Below are 24,172 nucleotides of genomic sequence, written 5' to 3' on the forward strand. Positions count from 1 at the left end.
TGTGGGGTTTGTACATTCTAAAAAAACTCACAACACTTCTTTGAAGAACGGGGACCAGGCTTTCTCCCCTATTTCTCCCACCCAGTTGGAAGAGAGCTAGCATAAAATCCTATTCCCCAGCCTGATTATGAACAATTCTGTGGTACACCTGCACGAAAGCATGCCAGTTCAGTCCTTGGCTCCACTGCCCATTTCTGAAGCTATGGAGGTCCCATGAGGCAAAGGTTGATAAATGGATGTCTGAACAAGAATGCTGGATGGATGGAAAGACCGATGAATGAAGAGCACCTCAAAGACCCTCCACTGGTTCTGGAAGTGCCAGTGCATTCATGGGTTTGTGTTCAGGGTCAACAGTTGTGCTGAGATTGTACTCATTGGGAATGGGGTCCAAAGAAATGGGAAGTGACATGAAAAGCAAGAGGCAGGGCTCTAGACCTAGTTCTATGCCCAACAATTACTCTGTCCCTCGGTTCCCCTGCCCCTGACATGTCAGGATGTGCAGGAAGTACCTAACATGAAAAATTACAGGCATAGACAAGAATCTGCTCAACAAAATGCAGGTTGTTCTTATCATTTTTATAGGCTGGTAAGAGCCTTCTCCCTTCATATACCGGCCAATGACATTACGGAGCTCACAAGACTGTTTCAGGCTGGCAGCAGCCCCATCACGCCTGGGTCCACATCCTTCCCCTGCCGTTTGTCCCGACCTGTCTGAGGTCACCACCGCCAAATAGAAAACAAGTGCCAGGGTTGTGATTACAGTTTAAGGGAGGATTCAGGTGAAATGGCATGAGCGCATGGATGTATTCGTGAAAATCAGGCTGGACCACAGTGTAGAAATAGAAAGTCCATTTGCAGGCCTACAAACCTCAGCCTGTGGAGGTCTCGTTGTTCTCCGAATATTGCTCAAACCCGTTTTGCTGGAAGGTGACAGAATCAGGCATGGCACGTGGATGTTTGTACCTGTGTCCTGTTGGTGTGCATGTTGCTATATCCCTCAGATGTCTTAAGGGGCAAGAAAAGAAAGCTTTGGAGATATTGAGGATGCCTCGTTTGTGTACAGACATAATCTAATTTCGGCCCAGAATTCATTTATTTGTCATTTGAAACAAGGACCAACCCAGTCAGAGCACAACGTATTTTAGGAATCACCTCGTAGACTTGGACTCGACCTGGAACACACAAAGGGCTCCGGGAAGGCTTGTAGCGTGGCCTTTTGCACACACACAAAATGTGCACACATTTCCCGGTGCACAGGCCTCTCCGTGCACGTAGGAGGCCACCCTGGGACAGCTGGGACAGCTGTGTCGTTCCTGCCCTGACTCTGAGTGACTTCGCAGGGATGTACCCAGCTGATGTCTCTCCATCTCGCCCTCCATGTTGAAGGAATTACTGTCTGCCCCCAAATGCAGTCATTAAAATGAGTGAAGTAACAATCATTGAGTTACATTTTTTGAAAAAACGTTCTCAGCATTTAATTATTGGTTGTGGCGTGAGAGGATTTAGATAAGTTGATAATGCCGACTTTATGTAATTTATTTTTACTAGGCAATTACGGGCTGCGTTACATCCTGGCAGCAAGGTATTGTGGGGCATCTTATTAAGCATAAAGCCAGTAAACACTGATGAACAATTTTGCTGAACTAGGCATGCAATTTAGAAAGCAATAATACACAAATCCAATTTGGTACACAATGGATACCGCAGCCCGTCAGCACATGTAACTATCACAGCCTGCAAATTAAATTGGGACGGCCCTTTTTGCAACGGCACAGGCCAAGATTAAATATATTTTCCCCTCAATTTAACAAGTTGCTGACCACAAATATAAATATGTGTGTATGTGTTTGTGGCTCTGCCCGTGGACATCCACGTGCATGCATGGGTTTCCTAATCATTCTCTCGCACGATCCCCACAGGTCACAGGTGGGAGAAGAATCTTGCCCTCTGTCGAGAGCTGGATGTCAGCCTTGCTTTGACAGGGAAGCCCAGCAAGACCAGCCCTGCGGTGACAGCCCTAGCCGTGTCCAGGTAACCAAGGCCTGGCTCCTTCGGGCCTCCAGCAGCTCAGGGCTCAGGTGGCCTGGCCCTGGAAAGTCGCCTCACTACTGTAGGCACCAGGGAGGGCCCACCTTGCACAAGAGGCAAATGAGGAGCCCACGTAGGGCTCTAGGAAATGTTTTTTAACACACACATGTTCGTGCTCTCTCTCTCTTTCAAATACCCGTGGATTCATAAAGAAATGTAAAAGGGTATAGCTTTGTAACTTCATGCTGGGGAGGCACTGTTTTCCTGAGGCCCGCTACCGATGCTAACATTTGGTGTGATGAGTATCGTACATTAAAAAAAAAAAAAAGTGCCTTTTGAGAGCTCTAAGCCAGTGTAGAATAGCCAAGTGTCAGCCACTACACTTGATAGACATTATTTGATTCTTCATAATTACCCAATGGAGGTAAGTGGTCCTTTCTGTCATCAACCCATTGCGCACACTAGGAAGTGGAGTCTCCGGAGGCCACGGGCCTTGGAGAGGCCCTTCCCTTCCTCCCTCACTGCCCTGCAGTTGCTGGCTCAGGGTCTGTGGTGGTGGGAACCACACAGTATTCCAGAAGCCAGGCTGAAATGAAGTGGGCTAGTGTAGGACATGGGAAAAGGGGGCCCGAGAGTCCGGAGCCCGAACTCTGCTGGAAAACTTGCCATTCGTTTGTAGGGGGGCCAGACTGTCTCTTCACAGGACAAAAGGCACACTTGGAGATGCTGGAGAGAAAAGTCAGGGCCTCACCCTGCTGCCAGGAGCCTGGGCATCTTGGGGAGTCCCCCCATACTCATAAGGGGTGCCACAACCCTCAGAGCTCAGAAGTTCCCCCTCTTCGGGGCCAAAGCATTCTCCAATTCTCCCAGCCCCCACCCCTGCCTCAGGTGAGGTCAGGTGCAGGCCCCACGGGGTCCCGGACCGAACCCGCCATGTCGCAGCATCCTGAGTGCCGGCTGGGATGAGTGGGACCCACAGGCTTGGCTCTAACACTCTTGTCTGTTCCTTCTCTTCCCAAGAAACCAGACCAAACTCCTGGTTGGCGATGAGAAGGGGAGAATATTCTGCTGGTCTGCAGAAGGGTAGGAAGAAAGACAGTGGAGGTCAGGTGGAGTGAGCGGCAGGTGCCCTGAGTGGCAGCAGCAGCACCAGCAAAGGGAGGCTGTCGCGGTGCCTGGGGCACAGAAGACTCTCCCCTGAGGAAGGGGCTGCTGGCCATCAGAGCTGCACACCCTGAGCCACTCCATGGCCCATGCGACTTTGGCCTTGGGTTGCCCAAGGACACACTCCATAAAAAGGAGAAGAGCACCTGGGAGCCTGGGAGCAAGCGATCTGGAAACTGTGACTCACTCACAAGCTGCCCACGAACTCACAAGACTCACCTTTTCAAAGGGCTTATTACACTGAAAAAAATTGGGTCACTTCCTGGAAGCTAATGGGAAATATTGGATTGTCTTTATTTTATTAAAACGACCGTTTTCAAAATGCAAGAGGGCTCGTGAGTGTAAGATCACCACCCTTTTCCACTCAGGTGTTTGCATCCCATACCTAGAAAGGCAGGAAGGCCTCAGGGAAGCACAGCCGCCCTCAGAGTGTTTCTCAGGCCCTCCTGCCTCCCTCCCTGGAATCTGGCTTTCCTGCAGGCTTGCCCGCCAGACAAGGTTTGTGGGGAGCGAGGGGCTATGCTCAGGGGGCCCGGCTAACGTGGCTGACAGGACGTGAACGTGAGTTCTCTGGCAGGCATAGGGAAGTCAGCCGGGGGTTGAGGGAGAGGCACGCTGCCGAGGTGTGCCTACCCTATCTCTGTGCCCCAGAGAAGACTTGGGCTTGGCAGGCTTTTCCCAGGGCCTGACCTTTCATGAGGGTCAAGGACCCCCGTCCACATGTTGATTTGGAGCTGGAGCTCCTCCTGGGAAAATTCGGGCTGCTATGTGACTTGTGCTCTCCATCCGAGAAGATGGCAGGTAGGGAGTCAGCTGAGCCCCTCTGAGGAATTCCAGTGCCTTCCAAGGCACCAGTCACTCTCAGTCCTGTTGTTGGGCACTGAAGGCATCACCCGATTCCAATGCCTTCTCTCCACCCCCAGACTTTCAGAGCTCCTTGAAAGGCAATTCACCTGCCTCTTCAGTGAAATCAAGTCCGGGCGGGTGCACGGGTTGCAAATCTCCTTAGCAACTCCCCTCCCTGAGATTTTTCCCTCCGGGGAACACAATCCTTTCCATATTTCTGCAAGCCCTGCAGAGGCCCTGATGAGTGTCCCCATTCAGCGTAGCTCAGGGCTGGGAATGGCAAGAAAATGGACTTGATGTCTTATGGCCTGGGTCACCTGGCCTCCAGGGGCAGTGAGTCAATTTAAAGATAAATCTTCAGAATGGACAGGTGGTACGCAGCTATATCAAAGATAGTGAGTGAGGGATGGTTAGCAAACAGTGAGCTATCTGTAAACTTTGAGGTCTTTGCAAAGGGCAAGACAGAGGACGAGGTGCTTCTCAGGTCCACTGCCCCCCTCCCTGGGTGAGAAGAGCCTGTGTCTGACCCCAGGGCCAAGGATCGCACCGCCTCCAGCACTGTCTGCATGCCTCTTAGCAGACGCCCCATTTGCAATCCCCTTGTCAGTCTGGGGCTGCACGGAAGGGCCATAAATTGAAGAGTGGAGAGCGCCACTCCCCAGGAAGGCCAAGAAGCAAGTCATAAATATCAAGGCTGGGCGTGCTGTCATGTTTCAAACACCATCCATAGCATTTACCTAAGGCTGAAAGGTCTGCTGGCCCAAAGGCTGTCTTGGGCGCATTCACTTGACAAATATTTCCTGGACGCTGCCTTTTGCTTGCCCACATCACTAGGAAAAGGGAGGGGTGGGGGTCAGGTCTTGTTGGAGTCTTGGGGATAAGATATCTGTGCAAACAAATGTGAGTAGGGGTGGAAGGGCTAAAAGAGAGACATCCCATGCCTTAGGGAGGACCTAGGCGATATTGTGGCTGCAGTAGTCTGCTCAGGCTTCCAGAACAAAGCACCATAGGCTGGGGAGCTTAAACACAAAGATTTTTCGGTTCTGGAGCCTGGAAGTTCAAGATCAAGGTCAGCAAGGTTGGTTTCTCCCGAGGCCTCTCTCCGTGGCTTGTAGATGGCTCTGTCTCTCCCTGTGTCCTCACATGGATCTGTGTGTGTGCGCGTGTGTGTGCGCATGTGTGCGTGCATGCTAATCTCTTCTCATAAAGATACCAGCCATGTTGGATTAGGGTCCATCCTAATGACCTCATTTTACCTTACTTACCTCTCTAAAGATGTTATCTCCCCAAATTGTCACATTCGGAGGTACCGGGGAACAGGACTTCAGCATAGGGATTTTGGTGAGACACAGGTCAGTCCATAACACGGGCTGAAGTAGATGGCCCTGGAGCAAAACTTGGAAGGGCAGATAGGACTTAGCCTTGTCCAGCTGGAGAGTGGGATGTTGTAGGAAGAGGAGGCAGCCTTGGCGAAGGCACAGGGCATGCCAGGCTGGAGCTAGAAAGAAGGAGCAGGAAAAGATAGAGGTCTCAGGACAGGTAGTGAGGGGCTTCCTTAGCCTCTGGGGACAGAGACCCCCGTGTTCGGCTCACTTTCACTGGCTCAGCTGGAGACAGTAGCCGTGCCCAGCTCTTGCAAAGTTAAGCTCCTCCTCATGACAATTGTTTAATAACTGTCAGACCAGCCCCCACCCCCAGCCCCATCACTGCGATAACCCGGGTCTCCCACACTCCCATCCTGGGAAGGTCTCAGCTCCGTTCACCATTCCAAATAAATGCTGCTTTCCCACCCATTAATCACAGTAATTCTTGCCCTGACCTTTTTCGGCTCTCCCTCTCTGCTGAGAGGCCAGGGAAGAGAACCCAGTGCAATGGACATGCCTCCAATTGCAGAGAGGAAAGCAGGTTTTCCAGTTCAGTCTTCAAAAGTGCAAGATCAGGGTGTGCATTTGAATCAACCCTCCGGGAGATAGTTTTACCCACTGTGGGTGCCAGCAAGGCTCGAGTTGTGCCCATGTCTCTATCTGGATGGGCCTGGGCTCACCTGGGACAGCCTTACATTAAAAAGTATTCATTGTTGGGGCACCTGGGTGGCGCAGTCGGTTAAGCGTCCGACTTCAGCCAGGTCATGATCTCGCGGTCCGTGAGTTCAAGCCCCGCGTCAGGCTCTGGGCTGATGGCTCAGAGCCTGGAGCCTGTTTCCGATTCTGTGTGTCCCTCTCTCTCTGCCCCTCCCCCGTTCATGCTCTGTCTCTCTCTGTCCCAAAAATAAATAAACGTTGAAAAAAAAAATTAAAAAAAAAAAGTATTCATTGTTTATCAGAAGTTTAAATTTAACCGGATGTCTCGTATGTGTATTTGTTAAGTCCCAGTGCCCTGCTCCCTGGACGTTCTAGAGACCGGGAAGGATGGTAGCCTGCCCAAGGACCTGATGCCCCCATAAGTACTCAGTGCATGATGGGTGAATTGCTTCTGTGAATTGCTGGAAACTGATGGGGGGGGACTGCAAGGGGTTCTTTGAGCCACTGACCAAGTTTCCAGGACCCCGTGGGTCTCTCTGGCCCTCGTTCTTCATGGGCACAGTCTCCTGCCTGACACCGACCCTTTGTTTTTGTTCCTTTATGCTCTGCGCTCCAAGGAGAGAAGCCCAGTCCCCGGAAGCCACTCAGGACAGCAACTGCTTCCCCCAGGCTCAGCCAGCAGCCAGGAGCCGAGTCCTGAGAACCCAGTCACGGGGCCTGCAGAGAACTCAGAGATTGGATTTGACCACATTAGCATGCAGCCGAGCAGGGCACATTTGGGGAGGAATAGACTCTTCATATGAAAATCCTGATGAAATTTGTTTAGCATAAAATCAAATCTCTCTAAGCCAAAATCAGTTTTGCTTTAGTAAGTTCTGGGTACATATCACATGTGCAGATCCAGGGTATGTGTGTGCGTGCGTGTGTATGTGTAATTGCTTACACGAGTGTGTCATTTCCATTTCACTCTTAAGGGCTGCTGCCCATAGCACCTTCATAGTCTTCTTAGTAAACAGGAGGATTTTCCAAACTGTCTCTTTCCCCCAAATCCCCAAAGGCGAGAACACTGTGTTGCCCCAGGCTGAGATCTCTGTCTGTGTCCCGACTGGTTGATACAGACCCCCCTTGTCTAAGACCCACTATTGCCAGTTGTCAAAAATGATTATCTTAAATGCACCACCCTGCAAGGACTCCAGGTCACCTGTGCCCCAGTCCTGTGCAGGACACGCTGGGCAGCCCTCTGTCTTCACTCAGGAAGTAGGCACTGACGAGTTCTCACTGACATCAGAGTGATGGCTGACGTTAACTATCCACCCAGGCAATTGTTCACTCGTTCATTCGTTCGTTCATTCATTCATTCACTAGCATTGCCCAAGGGACCACTGAGTGTCTGTTCTAAGCCAGGCTGGGACCTGATGGAGAGAGGCTGAGTCTGGACACGGATGCCTGAAACCGAACCCCTAAGAGCCCGGAGACGTCAGTGGTCACACAGCCCCTCTAATTCTGCTATTTTACAGGTAGGGAAACCGGGACCCAAGAAAAGGAAAGGACTTAACTAAGGTCTTGTAGCAGGTCAGTGGCAGAACCTGGTCAGCGCTCCAGACGCGAGCACCCCCTCTGATGTACCACACGGCCTTGTGTTCCTTCAAGGGCTGGGTGCACACGGGCAAATAGAAGCCTAAACAGCCTGCCTCCAGGCCCTGGAACCTTGGCGCCCTACCTTCTCTCCAGTGCCTGGGTTTCCAAGAATAGCTGCCCTACCCCACCTGGTGACAAAACACAGGATGAAGAGTGTGAGTAAATGCTTTGGGAAGAATAAAAAAAAAAAAAAATGGTTTGGACATTTTGTATCAGAAGAGACCAGCTTGGATACCCCCTGCAGTGAGGAACTCACTGCCCCAAACAGCAGCTCTCTGGGACCTCGAAGTTCATCCTTCCCGCTCGGCGCACAAGTCACCGGAGGCCCCTGCACTGGGTAGCCCGCCCCTGGGAGCAGAGGCTGTGAGATGGCACTTTCTGACCCCACGCCACTCTCGGGCTCGGTGTCCCTCCGCCCCAGTTGTCCTTCCTTCCTGTTGTTCTGTAAGATCGGACTGACAATTACGGATTAAATGAGGTACTGATTAAGACTAAGATTAAATGAGGTAATGTGTGTACAGCTGTTACCGCGGAGCGGGAGCTTAGGAAATGCTTATTATTGTGGTTAGGATTGTTAATGTGGTTTCTCACACCGGGCCTGATAGGAGGAAAATGGCCTTCCTTTTCTTCTCTCTCCTCTCTGGGGCATTATCCCCTCATTCCTACGCTTCCAGAATTTTTCTCATTCCTGTTCGTGATTTCTCTACACCACCTGTATCAACTACAATCACTTTCATGCTGTCTTTAACCGCACTCGTTTTGTGAACTTGAACCTTATTTAAGCATTAGTGTCTGTGAAATCACAGGTGTGATGTACAGTCTCTATTTTTTTCTAATTACATAACAAATAAACGCAAAAAAAGAACTCTTGTCCACGTACCTCCTACAACCACCTCCCGGTCCTGGGTCTCTTAGATACAACGTCGAAAGTATAATCCATCAAAGAAAAAGTAGGTAGGCCAGACTTTGTCCAATTCAAGATCTTCTGTTCTTTGAAGGATACTGTTAAACAAAATAAAAGACAAGCCACAGATTGAGAGAAAATACTGGCAAGCCACACATCTGACCCAGGACTTGTATCCAGAGTACATTTTAAAACTCCCAGAATTCGGGGCGCCTGGGTGGCTCAGTCGGTTGGGCGGCCGACTTCGGCTCAGGTCATGACCTCGCGGTCCGTGAGTTCGAGCCCCGCATCGGGCTCTGTGCTGACAGCTCAGAGCCTGGAGCCTGTTTCAGATTCTGTGTCTCCCTCTCTCTGACTCTCCCCCGTTCATGCTCTGTCTCTCTCTGTCTCAAAAATAAATAACCGTTAAAAAAAAATTAAAAAAAAAATAAAAATAAAACTCCCAGAATTCAATAAAAAGGAAATAAACAACCTAGTTAAAAAAAAAATGCAAAAGATTTGAACAGACACTTCAAAGAAGACACCTGGCAAGCAAGTATGCCCATGAAAAGATGTCAATGTCATTGTCATTAGGCATATGCAAATTACAACCAGATGCCAGACCACAACATTGTAAACATGGCTAACGCTAAAAAGACTGACCAAACCAAGTATTGGGAAGGATGCCACTCCCACACGGCGGGGGTGGGGATATAAAATGGCACAACCACTTTGGACAACAGGCAGTTTCTAGAAACATAAACTCTTTCTTCACTTATGGCATGAAAGCAGCTAGAGACAATTCATAAACCCATAAAAGAATGAGTGTACCTGTTCTTACACGATTTTATTTATGGATGCTAAAATTTGAAGTGTATGTAATTTTCACACCACGAAGTATTCTGACTATTTTGACTTTTTTTTCAAACATCAAAAAATGTAAAGCGGCACCTGGGTGGCTCAGCCGGCTGAGTGTCCCGACTCCCTGATTTCAACTTGGGTCGTGATCAAGCCCTAAGCCAGGCTTCATGAGATCAAGCCCTAAGCCAGGCTCTGCGCTGACAGCGCAGAGCCTGTTTGGGATTCTCTCTCTCTCTCCTTCTGTCTCTGCCCCTCCCCTGCTCATGCTGTCTCCCTGACTCTCTAAAAATAAACTTAAAAAAAAAGTAAAAATCACTTTTGGCCTGCAGGCTATATTCAAACAGGGCTGCAGTTTGCCCATCTTGCTCTTGGGCTAAGTACCCACGGCCGTTTCCATGATGAACGTGAAGAGGCTTTAGGGATAAGGCTGCAAAGACTGGAGGCAGCAAAACCAGCCCCAGGTTGGGATGGACACCTTCTCCCCATTGCTGTGTGAAACACAGTGTGATTGGCGTCAGGGAGCCTGAGGGGCACGAGCTACCCAGGTGGCCTGTGGAGCACAGGTGAGAGAAGGCGAGGAAGGTGGCCAGCCCTCCAGGGGCTGGAGGTGATACCCACAGGGCAGCTGGAGCTGGGGAAGCCGTGGAGTCAGCTCCTGAAGGCACCTGACACCCCCAGGCGACTTCTTGAAATAACTGAGCCGTCTTCCATTCCCCTTGGATGACCGGCATTGTGCGGCAGAGAGCTTGGCCCATGGAGGAGGGACGTTCCCACTCCTCACCTGAACCACATGCTGGAGAAGCCTGGGGGCTGAGGGGTCCCAGGGTGATGAGTGAGCACACCCCTCCTCGCCGGTGTTAGCGGCTTGGGCTCTTCAGAAGCCCGCAGTGACCAGGGGATGGGCCGGTTGTGCTCCTGGCCTCTCATTGCTCAGAGTAGTGAATGTAATTACCCCCAGCCGCCTAGGGGAGGGTGTGCCCGTCTTCACAGTCTCCCTATTAGTGATCTCTGGGGCCTTGGGACCCTGGCAGGGGCACAAGCCAGTGGTTTGAGGAAGCAGGTAGAGCCTGCAGGTGTCTCCTGTTTGGGCGGTTCAGAGCTAATCATTGTTTTGAGTCCGAAAGCCTTGGGGAAGTTTGGGGAGCGCATCCAGTTTGCAGCCCCCCACCCCCACCCCGCTTCCTACTGCCTTGGTTTTGCAAAGCCGCATCAGGCATTCGCATTAGCGGACTGGCCCCAGGACCCAGTTCAATTTGCAACCACTGGACTAGCATCTTGGGGTAGACTCAGAGCCGGGGAAATGCACTGACGCCCCCGTGTCACTGCACCCAGGGGCAAAAGAACACACCGCCTAGTGGCCCATGAACCCAGACCCCTCAGAGTCAGTAAGTGGCTTGCAAGAATTTCTCAGCAATGCGCTGGGGTGATGCCTCCTCGGGCACCTCCGCATTTATTCATAATTACTTATCCAGCACTGACTCTTCTCAGCCCCTGATGCAATGGCGAACCAGACAGATAAGGTCCCTGCCCCGGGGAGTTTAGAGTCCAGTCACGGAGACAGACGAGGACAAAGAAAAGATCACAGCTAGTGGGGAGCTGGGACATCAGGGAACGCTCAAGGTAGAGCAGCCGAGACCCACCCTTCAGAGAGTTAGTTGCTGAAGAGCAAAAGGCCCCAGACACATGTTGTCTCATGTTATCTCGTGTCTCACAGTGAAGGAAACTGAGGCTCGGAGAGGCTGAGTGCCCAGCCCCAACGCCCGACCCCGCATTGCAACGAAGAGACACAGGAGGTCCTTGTGAGACAGCACCGAGCCTCTCTGGGCCTCCTCCAGTGTCCTTTCCTTGGCTCTAAGACGTGGCCCAACTTGTCCCTCCCCTGATGTTCCTTCCAGGGCACATCGTGGCTCGCTCGCTCTCACCTGTGCTCCACAGGCCACCTGGGCAGCACGTGGCTGGGAGGGGCGGGCACTTCCGTGCTGTCTGCCTCCATCTGGATTGCACCATCACCAATAGAGGAGCTGGTGACTGCGTCCTCTCGGAGCACTAGTGCCTAGCCCAGGGCTTGCTGCAGGGGACGGGGACACACTGCTGTGAAAGGGACCCAGGGCGGGCACCTTGAGGCTGGCTCAGGAGTGTCCTGGCTCTGGGTGAGGCGGCACCCTCTGGGTGGTAGAGGGAGGCATATGAATTTGGGCGTCCTCTTCCTGTAATGACCCCAGGGAAGGCTCTTTTTCCCACCTGGGTTGCAGGAGAAGAGGTTTCCGGGGAGGAGAGAGCCTGAACCGAAGCACCAGCTAGCCCACACCTGGACACTTCCGTGGCCCGCCTTCCCCCTGCTGCTTCCATCCCACCCCATCACTCTGGACTGAAATTTCACCTTTCCTGGCCAACCCACTAAGCACCTGTGAGGTCCTGAGGATCAGCGATGCACATCCTGTGTGTTTAGATCTGTCCGTACTGCCTAGAGGGGCTGGTCCCACGTGGGTACTCCAGGAAGGCGTGATGAATGAGCGAATAGATGAATGAGTGAATGATGAACCGAAAGGAGCCCTGGAAAGTTCTACATATATGTTTTCCCGGTGTCTTGCCAGGCCCTAATAAACCATCACCGCAGAGAGAGGCCCTGGGGCTGCGGGGCGGGGGCTGAGCTCCGGCAGGAGGACCGCCTGCCTGCTTGTGCCACGGCCACCTCAGCCTGGGGACCGGCAGACACTTGGCTGGGGACTAAAACACTGAGGACTGGAGCTGGAAAACAGAGGCAAAAAGGGGCGTGAGCGACAGAGAGAAAGAGCCGGCAATACCATGGGAACAGGGTCTCCCCTTGGAACAGGGCCTGGGCAGGGGGCAGGACGCCTGGTAATCGGCTAACCACAGCCGGACCTTCCCAAGATGGGCAGCCTCAGTGCGGCTGCCACAGGTGGGAACAACCTACCCTGGCTAAGATGTGGCTTTGAAGTAGGACCGACTGTGGCTAATATCCCAGCTCCGCTGAAGAACTCGAGGAACCTTACGCGACCTCTCCGAGCCTCGTTTCCAAAATCTGTGAAATGTCAGGGATCATACCCAGTCCTGTTGGAGGATTAACATGCCTACGGGGCAGTTCACGCATTCCCGTAACTGGGGTCCTGTCACCGCTGCTAAGTGGCAAAGCTGGCCTTTCAGAGCCTGCCTGTCAACCAGCCCAGAGCCGTGGGCTGCCCATCCCCTCCGTGGACCTTCTGTTCTCCTGGCCTGCCACCCGCTCACGCATTCATCGAGCACTGAACCCTCGTCACCAAGTGATCACTGTGTGTCCAGTGCCAGTCGAGGCCCTGGTGATGCAGCAATGACTGATAAACAAAACCCAAGCCTGCAAGGCCCTTGCACTCTACTCTGGGAGATAAACAACAGATACATAAGGAAAACACCTAGTAAGTAAGGTGCTCCTCCAAGGAGAGAGAAAGAAACAGGTGGGAAAGGGGCAGGGAAGAGGGAGGAGAAACGTGACAGGGCACCCAGGGACCGCTGCCCCAGCAAGGTGACATCCGAGAGCTGACGCAAGCAAGGGAGTGAGCCAAGTAGGGGTCGGGGCAGAACATTCCAGCACAGGGATGAACAAGTGCAAGTATCTGCTTCTCTGAGAAACAGCAGGGAAGAGACTTTGATTTGGGGCAGAGTGATGGAGACAAGCAGGGACAGGGGCAGAGTGGAAGTGAAGAGAGGGTCACAGGGAGCCTGTCACCCAGGAAGGTCAGGGGTCTTTGGGCTACAGACCTGGAGAAGGAAGGGTAGCTTCCAAAAAGTGGCAGCAGAAGGTATCAGTCTGGCCAAGTGTGGCCAGGCGATCCTGGCCTCATACCACCCACATCGTAGGAAGGTCCCTCCCGGCTTTGCTTGAAGAGGGAGAGCGCTCACCCCCAGCAGCTCTGATTGGCCGTGACTTCCCGTTCCCGTGGCCCTGGCATCTCACATCCACGGGAGCCGTCTCTGGAGACCGGGCACAATGCCGTGGGCCTTAACCAAACTGGGAAGCCCACATCAACCTCCTGTCCCCGCTTGGCTGAGGCCAGGCTACTAGTCCCCGGCCCCCAGCAGGGACCCGCTCAACGTCTGCTCCCAGAACAGCGCATCCTGTGCCGGGGAGGAATCCGGCTACCAGACTCCAGGCAGAGCCCAGGGCCATGCGTGGGGATCGCTGTGAAAAATAACACAGATGGTGAGCATCGCCATTTCCTGTACAACACATAATTAGGTTAGATAAGAAACTAGCTGTGTCTAAGTGCTATAAATGTCTATATTAAGCTATTTTGAAAGTGCCGAGCACTTTGACATTTCAGAGTTCAGAGTAATTGAGGTATTGAAATAAAATTGCTTTTGTTATTTAAAAGGTCATTATCATCTTCAGCTAGATATATGAGGACTATTTTCCACTCTAGTGAGCCGTTCTCCCTGGCACAATTAGCGTCGCTTGAGCAGAGGCCTGCTGGGGGACTCCCAGCCGCAGCCCCCGCCAGAGCCCGCGGCAGCCGTTAGGACACACGGAGCAGGAGGAAAGCAGAGGAAAGCCTCCATCACCGTGGACGCCACCTGCCGTGCGCCGGGGTGGGGTGGGGGGGCTGCACCCCTCCTTCTTCCTGGGTGGTTTTGTCCCCTCCTTACACGATCTCGAAGGACTTGGTTGCTGTCAGAGCGCTGCGGACGAGATGCTGAGGCCATCTGCGGTAACAGACCAGGGTGCAGCTGGGGGCCCGAAGGGCGGTCAGCACGGGCCACTGTTTCCTGAGCACTCGGCGTGCTTGTGGGAGTCCGCCAGCCCTTTACTGTCCTGGCTTCTTTGAGCCTTGGAACTCTCCCTGGAGGAGACGTCTCATTTCAAAGATGAGAAAACTGATCCTCAGAGAGGTTGAGAAGCTGGAAAACAGCAAGAAGGTGGCAGGAAATGCTGTAAGACTCAAGAACGTGAAGATTGTCAGTGCCTCACTGCACTGCCTGTCGCACAGACTGCTCAGGCCTCTCCCCACCCCTCCCCCCGAAACCTCCAGCGGTGGGCCTCGTTCCTTGAGGGCTCCTCTTGAAGAGCAGGAACAAGAGTGGCCTCAGCTGGACTACTCAGCAGGACAAGCTCAGACCAGCAGTTTCTGGGAGGGAGGCTCTACTGACTCAGCGTGCTGGCTTACGGGAGAGCTGGGTACCAGCCCGCAGGAGGCCTGATGGGTACTGGTCACCCTCACAAGGCCCCATCAATCACATGGTGCTCCTGAGAGGACCCAAATCCGGTACAGATCTCAAACTACCCTCTGCAAGCATGACTACTAGAACGTTCCACCATAAAAGCCAAACATCGCAGTTTCTCTCCAATTCTCATTTGAGCCGCTCACCACCCCCACCCCTGATTGTTAAGTGCAATAAATGGCATGTTCTTAACTACAGATTAGATACCTAATTTAGTGCTAAATTATATTCTTGGTTATCGTTGATTTAACATATCACAATTTCTAAATGTCCCTCAAAGGGACTCTTGACTTCCAAAGCCCTCTTCATCTCAACAGTGTGCAACCCACTGCTGCAGGGAGGGGATAAGTGATATAAAGTCAGCCCGGGGCATGTCTGTTGGGTGGTCCGTGAGTGTGGGGCCCTGTGCTGGGCGATGGCAAAAAGCTTCAGAAAATGCATGCTCTCTGAAAGCGGGGACTCAAACAGATATTCATACACCCACATTCGCAACAACACCCATCACAGTGGCCAAAGAGTGGAAACAACTCAAGGGCCATGGACGGACGAGTGGATAAGCAAAACCAGGTATAAACATGCAACGCAACATCGTACAGCCTTATAAAGGCAGGAGGTTCTGACACGTGCCACCATATGGATGCCCTTTGAGGACATTCTGATAAGTGAAGTAAGCCAGTCACAAGAAAGACGAATACTGAAGGATTCCGCTTATGTGAGGTACCTAGAATGGTCGAATAGAGACAGAGAGTAGAATGGTGATGGCCAGGGACTCAGGAGAGAGGGGGTACTGGGGAGTTATTGTTCAATGGGAGTAGCTTCACTTTGGGAAGGTGAAAAAGTTCTGGAGGTGGATGGTGGAGTTCCCCAGCAATGCAATTGGACTGTATACTTGAAAACAGTTAAGATGGGGGTGCCTGGGTGGCTCAGTCGGTTGAGCGTCCGACTTCAGCTCAGGTCACGATCTCACGGTTCGTGAGTTCAAGCCCCGCGTCAGGCTCTGGGCTGATGGTTCAGAGCCTGGAGCCTGCTTCCGATTCTGTGTCTCCCTCTCTGTCTGCCCCTCCCCCATTCATGCTCTGTCTCTCTCTGTCTCAAAAATAAACATTAAAAAAAAATTAAAAAAAAAAACAGTTAAGATGTAAGGGCGCCTGGGTGGCTCAATCAGTTAAGCATCTGACTTTGGCTCAGGTCATGATCTCATGGTCTGTGAGTTCAAGCCCCGCGTCGGGCTCTGTGTTGACAGCTGAGAGCCTGAAGCCTGCTTCGGATTCTATGTCTCCCTCTCTCTCTGCCCCTCCTCTGCTCGTGCTCTGTCTCTGTTTCTCTCTCTCAAAAAAAAATATAACCGTTCAAAAAACGTAAAAAAAAAAACCAAACTAAAACAAAAACAGTTAAGATGTGTCTTTTGGGGGGGATGGGTTCAATGGGTGACGGGCATTAAAGAGGCTCTTGTTGGGATGAGCACTAGGCATCGTATGTAACAGATGAATCACTGGGTTCTACTCCTGAAGCCAAGACTACACTGTATGTTAATTAACATGAATTTAAATAAAAACGACAACAACGAAAAGGGTTAAGATGGTCGGTTTAATGTTACGTACATTTTAGTACAATAAAACAAATAAAAGTAAAAAGTAAAGAAACGCATCCTGATGGGGCCATTGATAGGGCAGATGACACACGGTGGCCTTCAGGAAAGCTCAAGTGACAGGAGGCGGAGTCATCCATTGTACGTTGGTCTTCCTTGGGCGCATCGGTGGGTAAAAGTTCTATTTGTCTCTGCTGCGCGACGTCAGTGTGTGAGCTGTAAGGTCACACTGAGTTTCTCAGAGAAGCGAGCCCCCTGCACCGCGCACGCAGCAGGGTGGACGGTGGCGAGTGTCGCTGGGGTATGAGCGTGAGCCCAGCCAAAGCACGGGGGGGCGGGGGGTAGCGGCTGACCCCCCTGCTCTTGTTAAGGAGTGGGGAAGGGCTCGAGCGGCTGGAAATGAGATCAACCCCGGCCCTTCCTCAGAGAGAGTACTAGAAGAATAGGTGTTGAATGGCGGGGTGGGGGGAAAACTCATCACATCCAGAACACTCTTTGTAAAGTGTAAGCAACTTACAAAGCTAAGCTTCTCTCATTACTTTGTTTCAGAGTCGGAATGTCACCTGGGGAAATAAAATCTTGCCCAAGCCTCTACAAGTTAGCCTATAACGTCTGGATACCGAAGCCAGGTGTCCTCCTAGGGAGTCAAGGACTTTCCCCCAGACCCAAGCCCTCAGCTCCGGTCTGACTGGGGTGGCTCCAGATGGTTCTCAGGCTGTGGGGCCAGCCCCGAGCCAACCTCCTGGTCCGTCACGGTCCAGTGCTTCCCTGGGAAAAGGCACCACCTCCTTCTTGTCCCACAGGAGAGAAACCCCTGTCCCCTCCCGAGGTGGTAGACATGCCAGGATTCCCGTCAAGCCCCCCACCTCCCCAGGCCCGACCACAGCCAGAATGTTGTCAGCCACCGCGGCCTCGTTACCCCCCCTCCCCCAGACAAGCATGTTATTTCAGGCTGGTCTTTGATGGAAACTGGCAGAGGGGGCTGCCAGCAGGATAAATATAGCAGTGTCTTTTTGCTGAGTTGTGGAAACTCTGGATAATGTGGTTTGGGGCACAGGATTTGGATGCCTTAGGGAGGAATGAGATCTGTAGGAAAAAAGAATTCCCTCCGTGCGGGGTTGTGGTTTTTAGTTTTCGAAACACCTTCACTGTCCTTTTCCACCCTTTGTCCCCTTTCTAGGTATTGAGAAGCAGGTGGGTACTAGGCTCTGTGACAGTGTCCCTCAGGGACAGTGTGGTGACAAAGCGGACAGGGGCCTGCCCTCAGTGGGACTCACTGTGCCCTGGGGAGAAAAAGCCATCATTTCATTGCTCTGGTCCCCGACAGAGAGCAGTCGGAGGAAGCAGATGTGCTAGGGAAGCATAGCCAGGAGCAGGAGGCGAGTGCTGGTGCCCCGTGGAAGGTCCTGGGAGCAAGGAAGGAGGTGATTCTGCACCCAGGCCTGGCGCCCCGTGTGTTCTTGTGGGTCAAAGAAATACCAGCAGATGTTTTCCTCTGCAGTCAAAGCGAGAACCGGCTGATGGGACAGCCAGCCCTGGGGGCTAGAACTCTCTGCACTCTTCCCCTCCCGGGCCTGTGGGGCGGCTCCTCCCTGGGCTGCAGCCGGGCTGGGAGCCCCCACCCCCTCCCAGAGGCTGACTTGTTCCTTACTGGAAGGTAACTCTTTTTTTTTTTTTAATGTTTATTTATTTTTGAGAGAGACAGAGTACGAGTGGGGGAGAGGCAGAGAGCGAGAGGGAGACACAGAATCTGAACCAGGTTCCAGGCTCTGAGCTGTCAGCACAGATCTGATACGGGGCTCAAACCCATGAACCATGAGATGATGAACTGAGCTGAAGTTGGATGCTTAAGTGAGTGAGCCACTCAGGCGCCCCTGGAAGGTAACTCTTTATTTTTTTTAAACATTTAAAAAAAATTTTTTTTTAATTTATTTTTGAGAGAGAGAGACAGAGCATGAAGAGGGGAGAGGCAGGGAGAGAGGGAGACACACATTCTGAAGCAGGCTCCAGGCTCTGAGCTGCCAGCACAGAGCCCATGAGGTTTGAACCCTTGACCCGCGAAATCATAACCTGAGCCGAAGCTGGACACTGAACCGACTGAGCCACCCAGGCACCCCTGGAAGGTAACTCTTTAAACGTTATTGGCCCTGGCTCTCCTGAGTGGCTCAGCGGGTCAAGTGTCTGGCTTAGGCTCGTGTCATGATCTCACAGTTCGTGAGTTGGGTTCATGAATTTGAGCCCCGCATCAGCTCTCTGCTGTCAGTGCAGAACCCACTTCGCGTCCTCTATCCCCCCTCTCCGTCTGCCCCTCCCCCTCTTGCTCTCACTCTCTCTCTCTCTCAAAAATAAATAAACATTAAATAAATAAATGTTATTGGCCCCCTTTTTTCACGTGAGGACTCTGAAGGCTGGAGAGCTCAAATAGCTTCTCAAAGACACATGGCAATGCAAAGGCAGACCCAGGATTTGGATCAGATCTTCTAACTAAATCCTGTGCTCATGCTACTGAGTGAGAAAAGCCAGGACACCAGCAAAAGTAAACGAAGTGTGTGTGAAGAGAAACAATGCCAGACACAGAACTCTGTTTGTAGGCTCTGGTCTGGGATCTGGCCCCTGGGCCAGAGAGAATGGCTGCATGTCCGCGCTTGGTTCGTAGCCTGCTTATGGTGAGTCCCAAATAACCACTTTCCTTGCAAGAGGAACAAGGGCATAAGGAGAGCGAGAAAGGGAGTGAACACGATAAGAAGAGCCAGAGCAGGATTTGGTCAAGGCTGGAGTAGGAAGAGCACACCTGGGAATGTAGGGGAGAGGCAGAAGGATCAGCCAGTGAAGACAGGTGGAGAGGTCCCAGCGAAGGCAGGTGGGGGCAAAGGAGGTCTGCAAGTTCTCAGTGGTGGCCACCAGGAGGCGCTGCCGACCCAGAGCAGTTGAGCTGCTGTCCAGTGTTGGTCAAAGAGGACAGGGAAGTGGGAGGAGCAGCCCTGCCAGGGGAGCTGGGGGAGGCCAAGGAAACTGTGTCCCCACGGTGTCCCTGTCCGTGAACTCCGGAAGTCACAAACCCTGAATGCATCCCTCATGATTGCCTTCCTCCCACTCATGACCAAGCTGGCCATAAACAGGAGTTTGTGAAATTAGCAAAGGTCTCCTCTTTACTCATGTATCTGGAATAAGCAGGTGGACAGTTAAGTGCGTAAATTCCAGATCTGTCGAAATAAGAGAACGAACGAAAGCCAAAAGTAACCAGGCCACCAAGCTCCCTCCCTTGGAGATGGGAGTGGGCAGAATTCCAGACTTTAAGGGATTTTAAGGTCTTTCCTCTGCAGTATTCTCTTTTTGCTTTTTCTGCCATCCCTCGGGCACACTAAATTATCTTTCTATGGCAGCTTCCCTCCTAATTTCTTCATGGCCTCAGTTTCCTCATGATTACATAAGCTGATCCCCACTGCTGGTTGTGAGGAAAAGTGGAGTGCCCGCATCCCTCTCAGCTCGCCCACTGTGGGCAATCCCGTGTGAAAGGCCCATGGTCCATCTCACTTCCTGGCAGCCCTGGGTCCTTTCTACTGTAGTCCGCCAGGTGAGGCCCACGAGGAGCCCGATGCCCCCTGCTCTCTGGGCATGCACCTCCCCACCAGAAGCTCCCCACGCAGGGGGATATCTACAACCAAGGGAGCCTCCTGCGCCCCGCCTCCTGGCAGACACATGCCCCTCTACTAGGGCTCTGTTCAGATGGACCCTTTCCTCCTTCCGGTTTCCAGGGACACTTTGGGATTACTTCCTTCTTGGTTCCTGTGCCAGACCACAATAGAAAGAGCACCAAATTAACACTGAGCAACCTTGACTTTCTTTTTTAAATATTTATTTTGAGAGTGAGAGAGAGAGAGAGAGAGCAAGAGAGCACAAGTGGGGGAGGAGCAGAGAGAGAGAGGCAGAGAGAGCTGCGTACTCTCAGTGTGGAGCCTGATGCGGGGCCTGAACTCATGAACCATGAAATGAGGACCCAAGCCAAAATCAAGAGTCGGATGCTTAACCGACGGAGCCCCCCAGGCGTCCCAAGCAACCTTGACGTTTAATCCAGCTCTGCAACTTACGATGCAGCCTTGGGCAAGCTGCTTAGATGCTCTGAACCTCATTTCTCCCAGCCATAATATGGTCGTAAGGCCACCTCCTTTCAGGACTGCTTTGAAGCCCATAGCACCAGAAAACCATGCCCAGTGCACAGGAAGTACCTTGCCAACAGTAACCACCATAAGCATAACTTGCCCATTGGCTGTGCTTCTTCGTACATGCCCCTGCACTCAATACTTGCCGCTCAGTACACGTCTGTGGAACTGAGTGTTGACCTCTGGAATTTCCCTGGGGGTGCTAAGTTTGCCATATTTGATGATTCCGCCCCACTGCAACACTGACCTTGCTCATTTCGGCTGGAAGCCATTGGCTATCACCTTCCAGTGGGTGCTGCCCATCTGGGCCTCCTTGACAAGGCTGAGATGTTACTGACCTCTGGGGGCGGGGCAGGGCAGGAATGCACACAGGGTGGGGCAAGAGGAGTTATGGAAAGAAGAGGAGCCCTGTATTTTGATCCTGACGGAGCCACCACTGTGCTATCAAAGCCAGCAACTGTGTCTGTAACTCTCAGGGAGCACGGTGACCCAGCCTGGGCTTCCTGGTCTTGGGGATCTTGCCTTAGATGCTGTGGAAGCTGAGGCTGCGCAGCTGCCCCTGGGGCTTTGGTCAGTGCCCGGAGGCATGGTCTCCGCTCCCCATGTTCTGAGACCCTCCCCCAGCCAGAGGGGTGCAGGCCTTCCCCCAGCCAGAGCTGCCCCCTTTTGCAGCCCTGACACCCCACTTAGGCTGAGCAGATGGTGCAAGGGCGGGGGGCAGGCAGCAGTAAGAAACCGGTAGCAATGTAGGAGGGGCCGGGTCACGAGGAGCCTGGACTGTTCTAGGAGGCGGAGCTTCATTCTGAGTGTGGTTGGGAGCAGGATTCTAGGCAGGGGGCGACTCAGCCAGTCCACCCTCTAGAAGCATCCCTCAGGCAGCATTTTGGAGAATGGGTTAGCAGGCAGGAAGGTCAGGTGTGAATGTGGTGGCCCAGGAGGGAGATGCCCGGAGCTGATGGAAGGCAGGAGCCCCGTGGATGGGGAGGAGGGGTAGGAGCTGGCAATGTGAGGAGATACTATGACGCCAGCTCTGTCCTCTTGAGCAAGCTAGCTGAGGTCTCTGAACCTCTGCTTCCTCGTCTGCAGATTGGGGTGGAAGAGTATTGGGTTAATGAGATAATACAGAAAATGTGCCCAGTATGGTGCCCGGCCCTGGTCAGTAAAAGTCAGCAACAATCCTGCTGCTGTTGCTGCTGCTAATGGCCTCCATCTCCAATGACACCACGTTTCCAGTCTTAGTTATAAGGTGAATGTTCTTAAGCAGCACGGCTAGGTGTTAAGGAGGGTGGGATGTTCGTGGTGCGGTCAGCAGCGGACACTGGCTTCCAAGAGACATGGGTGCTGCCCTGCGGGGGAAAGGGCTAGTGGGTAGACATGGGGCTTAGGAGAAGGGTCCAACTGGAGCTCTGGAGGCCGCAGGCTGCAGCTGGAGAGTGGTCAGAGACATCGGTGTGGATGCAAAGAAAAAAGCTAAGGACCGAACCTTGTAAGGAGCCATCATGGAAGGGCTGAGTGGAGGAAAGGCCACTATGTAGATTCTGCAAGACCCAAAGAGGTGCAGCTGGACGAGCGGTGTCATAGACATCAGGGAAGCAGTCTCAAAAAGCGCAAGGACACCTGTGGCAAATGGTGCAGAGAAAAATAAGATATTCTCTGCAATAGAACACATGCTCAGCAATGATCCCTGAAGGCCTTGAGCAGAGCCGAGTCCGGGGGAGGGGGAGGGGGAGGGGGAGGGGGAGGGAGGCCATGCAGTGAGTGGCGACTCCGGGAGGTGGAGGAAGAAACAGAAGAGGGCTTGAGGGGTGGCCCGCACAGGTTGAGAAATGCGTGTCGCTTCAGAGACTGAAAGAGAAGCTGAGAAGTCCAAACAGAGAGGGAAGGCCTAGTGAAGGGGCTCCCGGAGAACCAGAAAGTGGAATCCAGAAGAGATGGAAGAATGAGCAGGAAAAACACAGTTTAAAGAATGCCGACTGACTGGGAGCAGTGCAGACACAGGGCACTCAGACCTGGGGTCCCTGAGAAGCTGGGGACTGGCGGTGGGAATGGCAGGCTGCCTGGGGCCAGAGCTCGGTGGTGGAGTTGGGGGGTTTGGGCTGGGGTTTTGCCGGGGGTGGTCACCAGGCTTGGAGACAAAAGCTTGGTTCCAACCTGGCTTGGCCACCAAATATCAGGTCCCTTCCCAGTCCTTACTTCCCAGTCCTACTCCCCAGCTGTAAAGTGACAGATATCATCATGGCACTCCTAGGGGACCTTGCTGCTAGGACCCTGGCATAGAGTCTCTAAAGGTCCCAACTTGGGGTGCCCGGGTGGCTCAGTTGGTTAAGCCTCTGACTCTTGATTTTGGCCCAGGTCACGATCCCAGGGTCATGGGATTGAGCCCCACATCGGGCTCCCTGCTCAGTGTGGAGCCTGCTTGAGATTCTCTCACTCTGCCCTCTCTCTCCTCTGCTCACTCTCTCTCTTAAAAAAAAAAAAAATCTTATCTTACATGGAGCATGGGCTCCTTCAGAAAAACTGAAGAGGGCATCAGGCCCTCACACAAGCTACACAAGACTTCTGCGTAAAAATTCCTGGCTGTTCCTGGATTCCCTATGATCCCCCCACAGACCTAGGAGCCTGAGGTCCTAACCGTACTCGTAAATAGGGAGCAATCCCATCCAACTGCCAGCTAGGAAGCTGTAATAAAGGAAAACCGAGTGCTGGAACTGTCAGCAGCAGCGCGGCCCCCACCCAGACCAGCTCCTAATGAGTTTTTCTCTGTTTGCTGATGGAGAACACTTGTAATAAAGTTTAATGTGGAAGAACAAGGTGCGTTTAACCAAAGCTGTAAACATCTCTAATCCTCTTTAAAACTACAGGGTCCAGTACATTAACGCTCGACAATCAGACGCTAAATTGGCATGAAGCTAATCGAGCTGGGTTTATTAGAAAGTAGACACCAAGCCGTCTTCTATCAATGACAACAGAAGGAGCGGAAAACCGCAGTGGCCACCCCCACACCCCACCCTACGCATTAAGAGTCTTCCCCAAATCGCCACCCCACGGAAAGACGCTGATGGCTTGGGGGGAGAATACGCTCAGCGAGCACATGTGGCTCCAGGCCAAAGCCGGGTAGCCTTGCGCACTTGGGGAATTGTTTTCCCGGGCAAAACAAACCATTTTTAAAAATGTGAAGTGTACGAATAATTCGGAACGAACGAAGGCTCAACCTCTATTCTGTCTGACCTCTGCAGAATGCACACTGCTGAGCCCTTCCTCCTTCGAGAAACTCCCAGACATGGCTTTGTCCAGCCCCTGCCATTCCTCTGATTGGTTGCTCTTCCCTGGCCTCCTTCAGGCTCCTCACCTGCTTCTGGAGCTGCCAGCAGAGAGCTCCCCACCGCTCGGGCCTCAGGCCAGGCGTCTTCCCTCTGCATGGGTCCACCTCTCCCTGGGGATTTTGCGCACTCTCAGGGCCTCAGCTGTGACCTATACTCTGAGGATAGCCCCCAACCCTCCAGGGGTTCCAGATCCACATTCCCCGACAGTTTACATCCATGCCCCTCAAACTGTGGTCCAGATTCAGAAGCATGGGCATTCCCTGGAAGCTTGTCAGAAACATAGACTCCCAGGCCCCCACCCAGACTTCCTGACCCAGGATTCACAGTTTAATAGGATCCGGTGATGTGTTACAGATTAGGGAGCACTAGTCTATCCTACCCATCTGGACACCTCCTCTGTAGCTCACACTCAAGCTGTCCACGCTGAAGGCGGACCCTTCTTCTAA

General features: G+C 52.6%; 1 protein-coding gene across 2 annotated transcripts in view; it reads left to right on the forward strand.

The window, feature by feature from the left end:
• Positions 1 to 3,519, forward strand: part of WDFY4 (WDFY family member 4) — a 295,982-nt gene extending 292,463 nt beyond the window's left edge. For both annotated transcript variants that reach the window (XM_043596828.1, XM_043596827.1), the window contains exons 61-62: positions 1,920 to 2,031; positions 3,049 to 3,519. In XM_043596828.1, the coding sequence (XP_043452763.1) occupies positions 1,920 to 2,031; positions 3,049 to 3,115 (179 nt within the window). In that variant the 3' untranslated portion in view covers positions 3,116 to 3,519. The remainder of the gene's footprint in view (positions 1 to 1,919; positions 2,032 to 3,048) is intronic.
• The last annotated feature ends 20,653 nt before the right edge of the window (positions 3,520 to 24,172 follow it).

The sequence above is a fragment of the Prionailurus bengalensis genome, chromosome D2, assembly GCF_016509475.1.
Source record: "Prionailurus bengalensis isolate Pbe53 chromosome D2, Fcat_Pben_1.1_paternal_pri, whole genome shotgun sequence".
Lineage (NCBI taxonomy): Eukaryota > Metazoa > Chordata > Mammalia > Carnivora > Felidae > Prionailurus > Prionailurus bengalensis.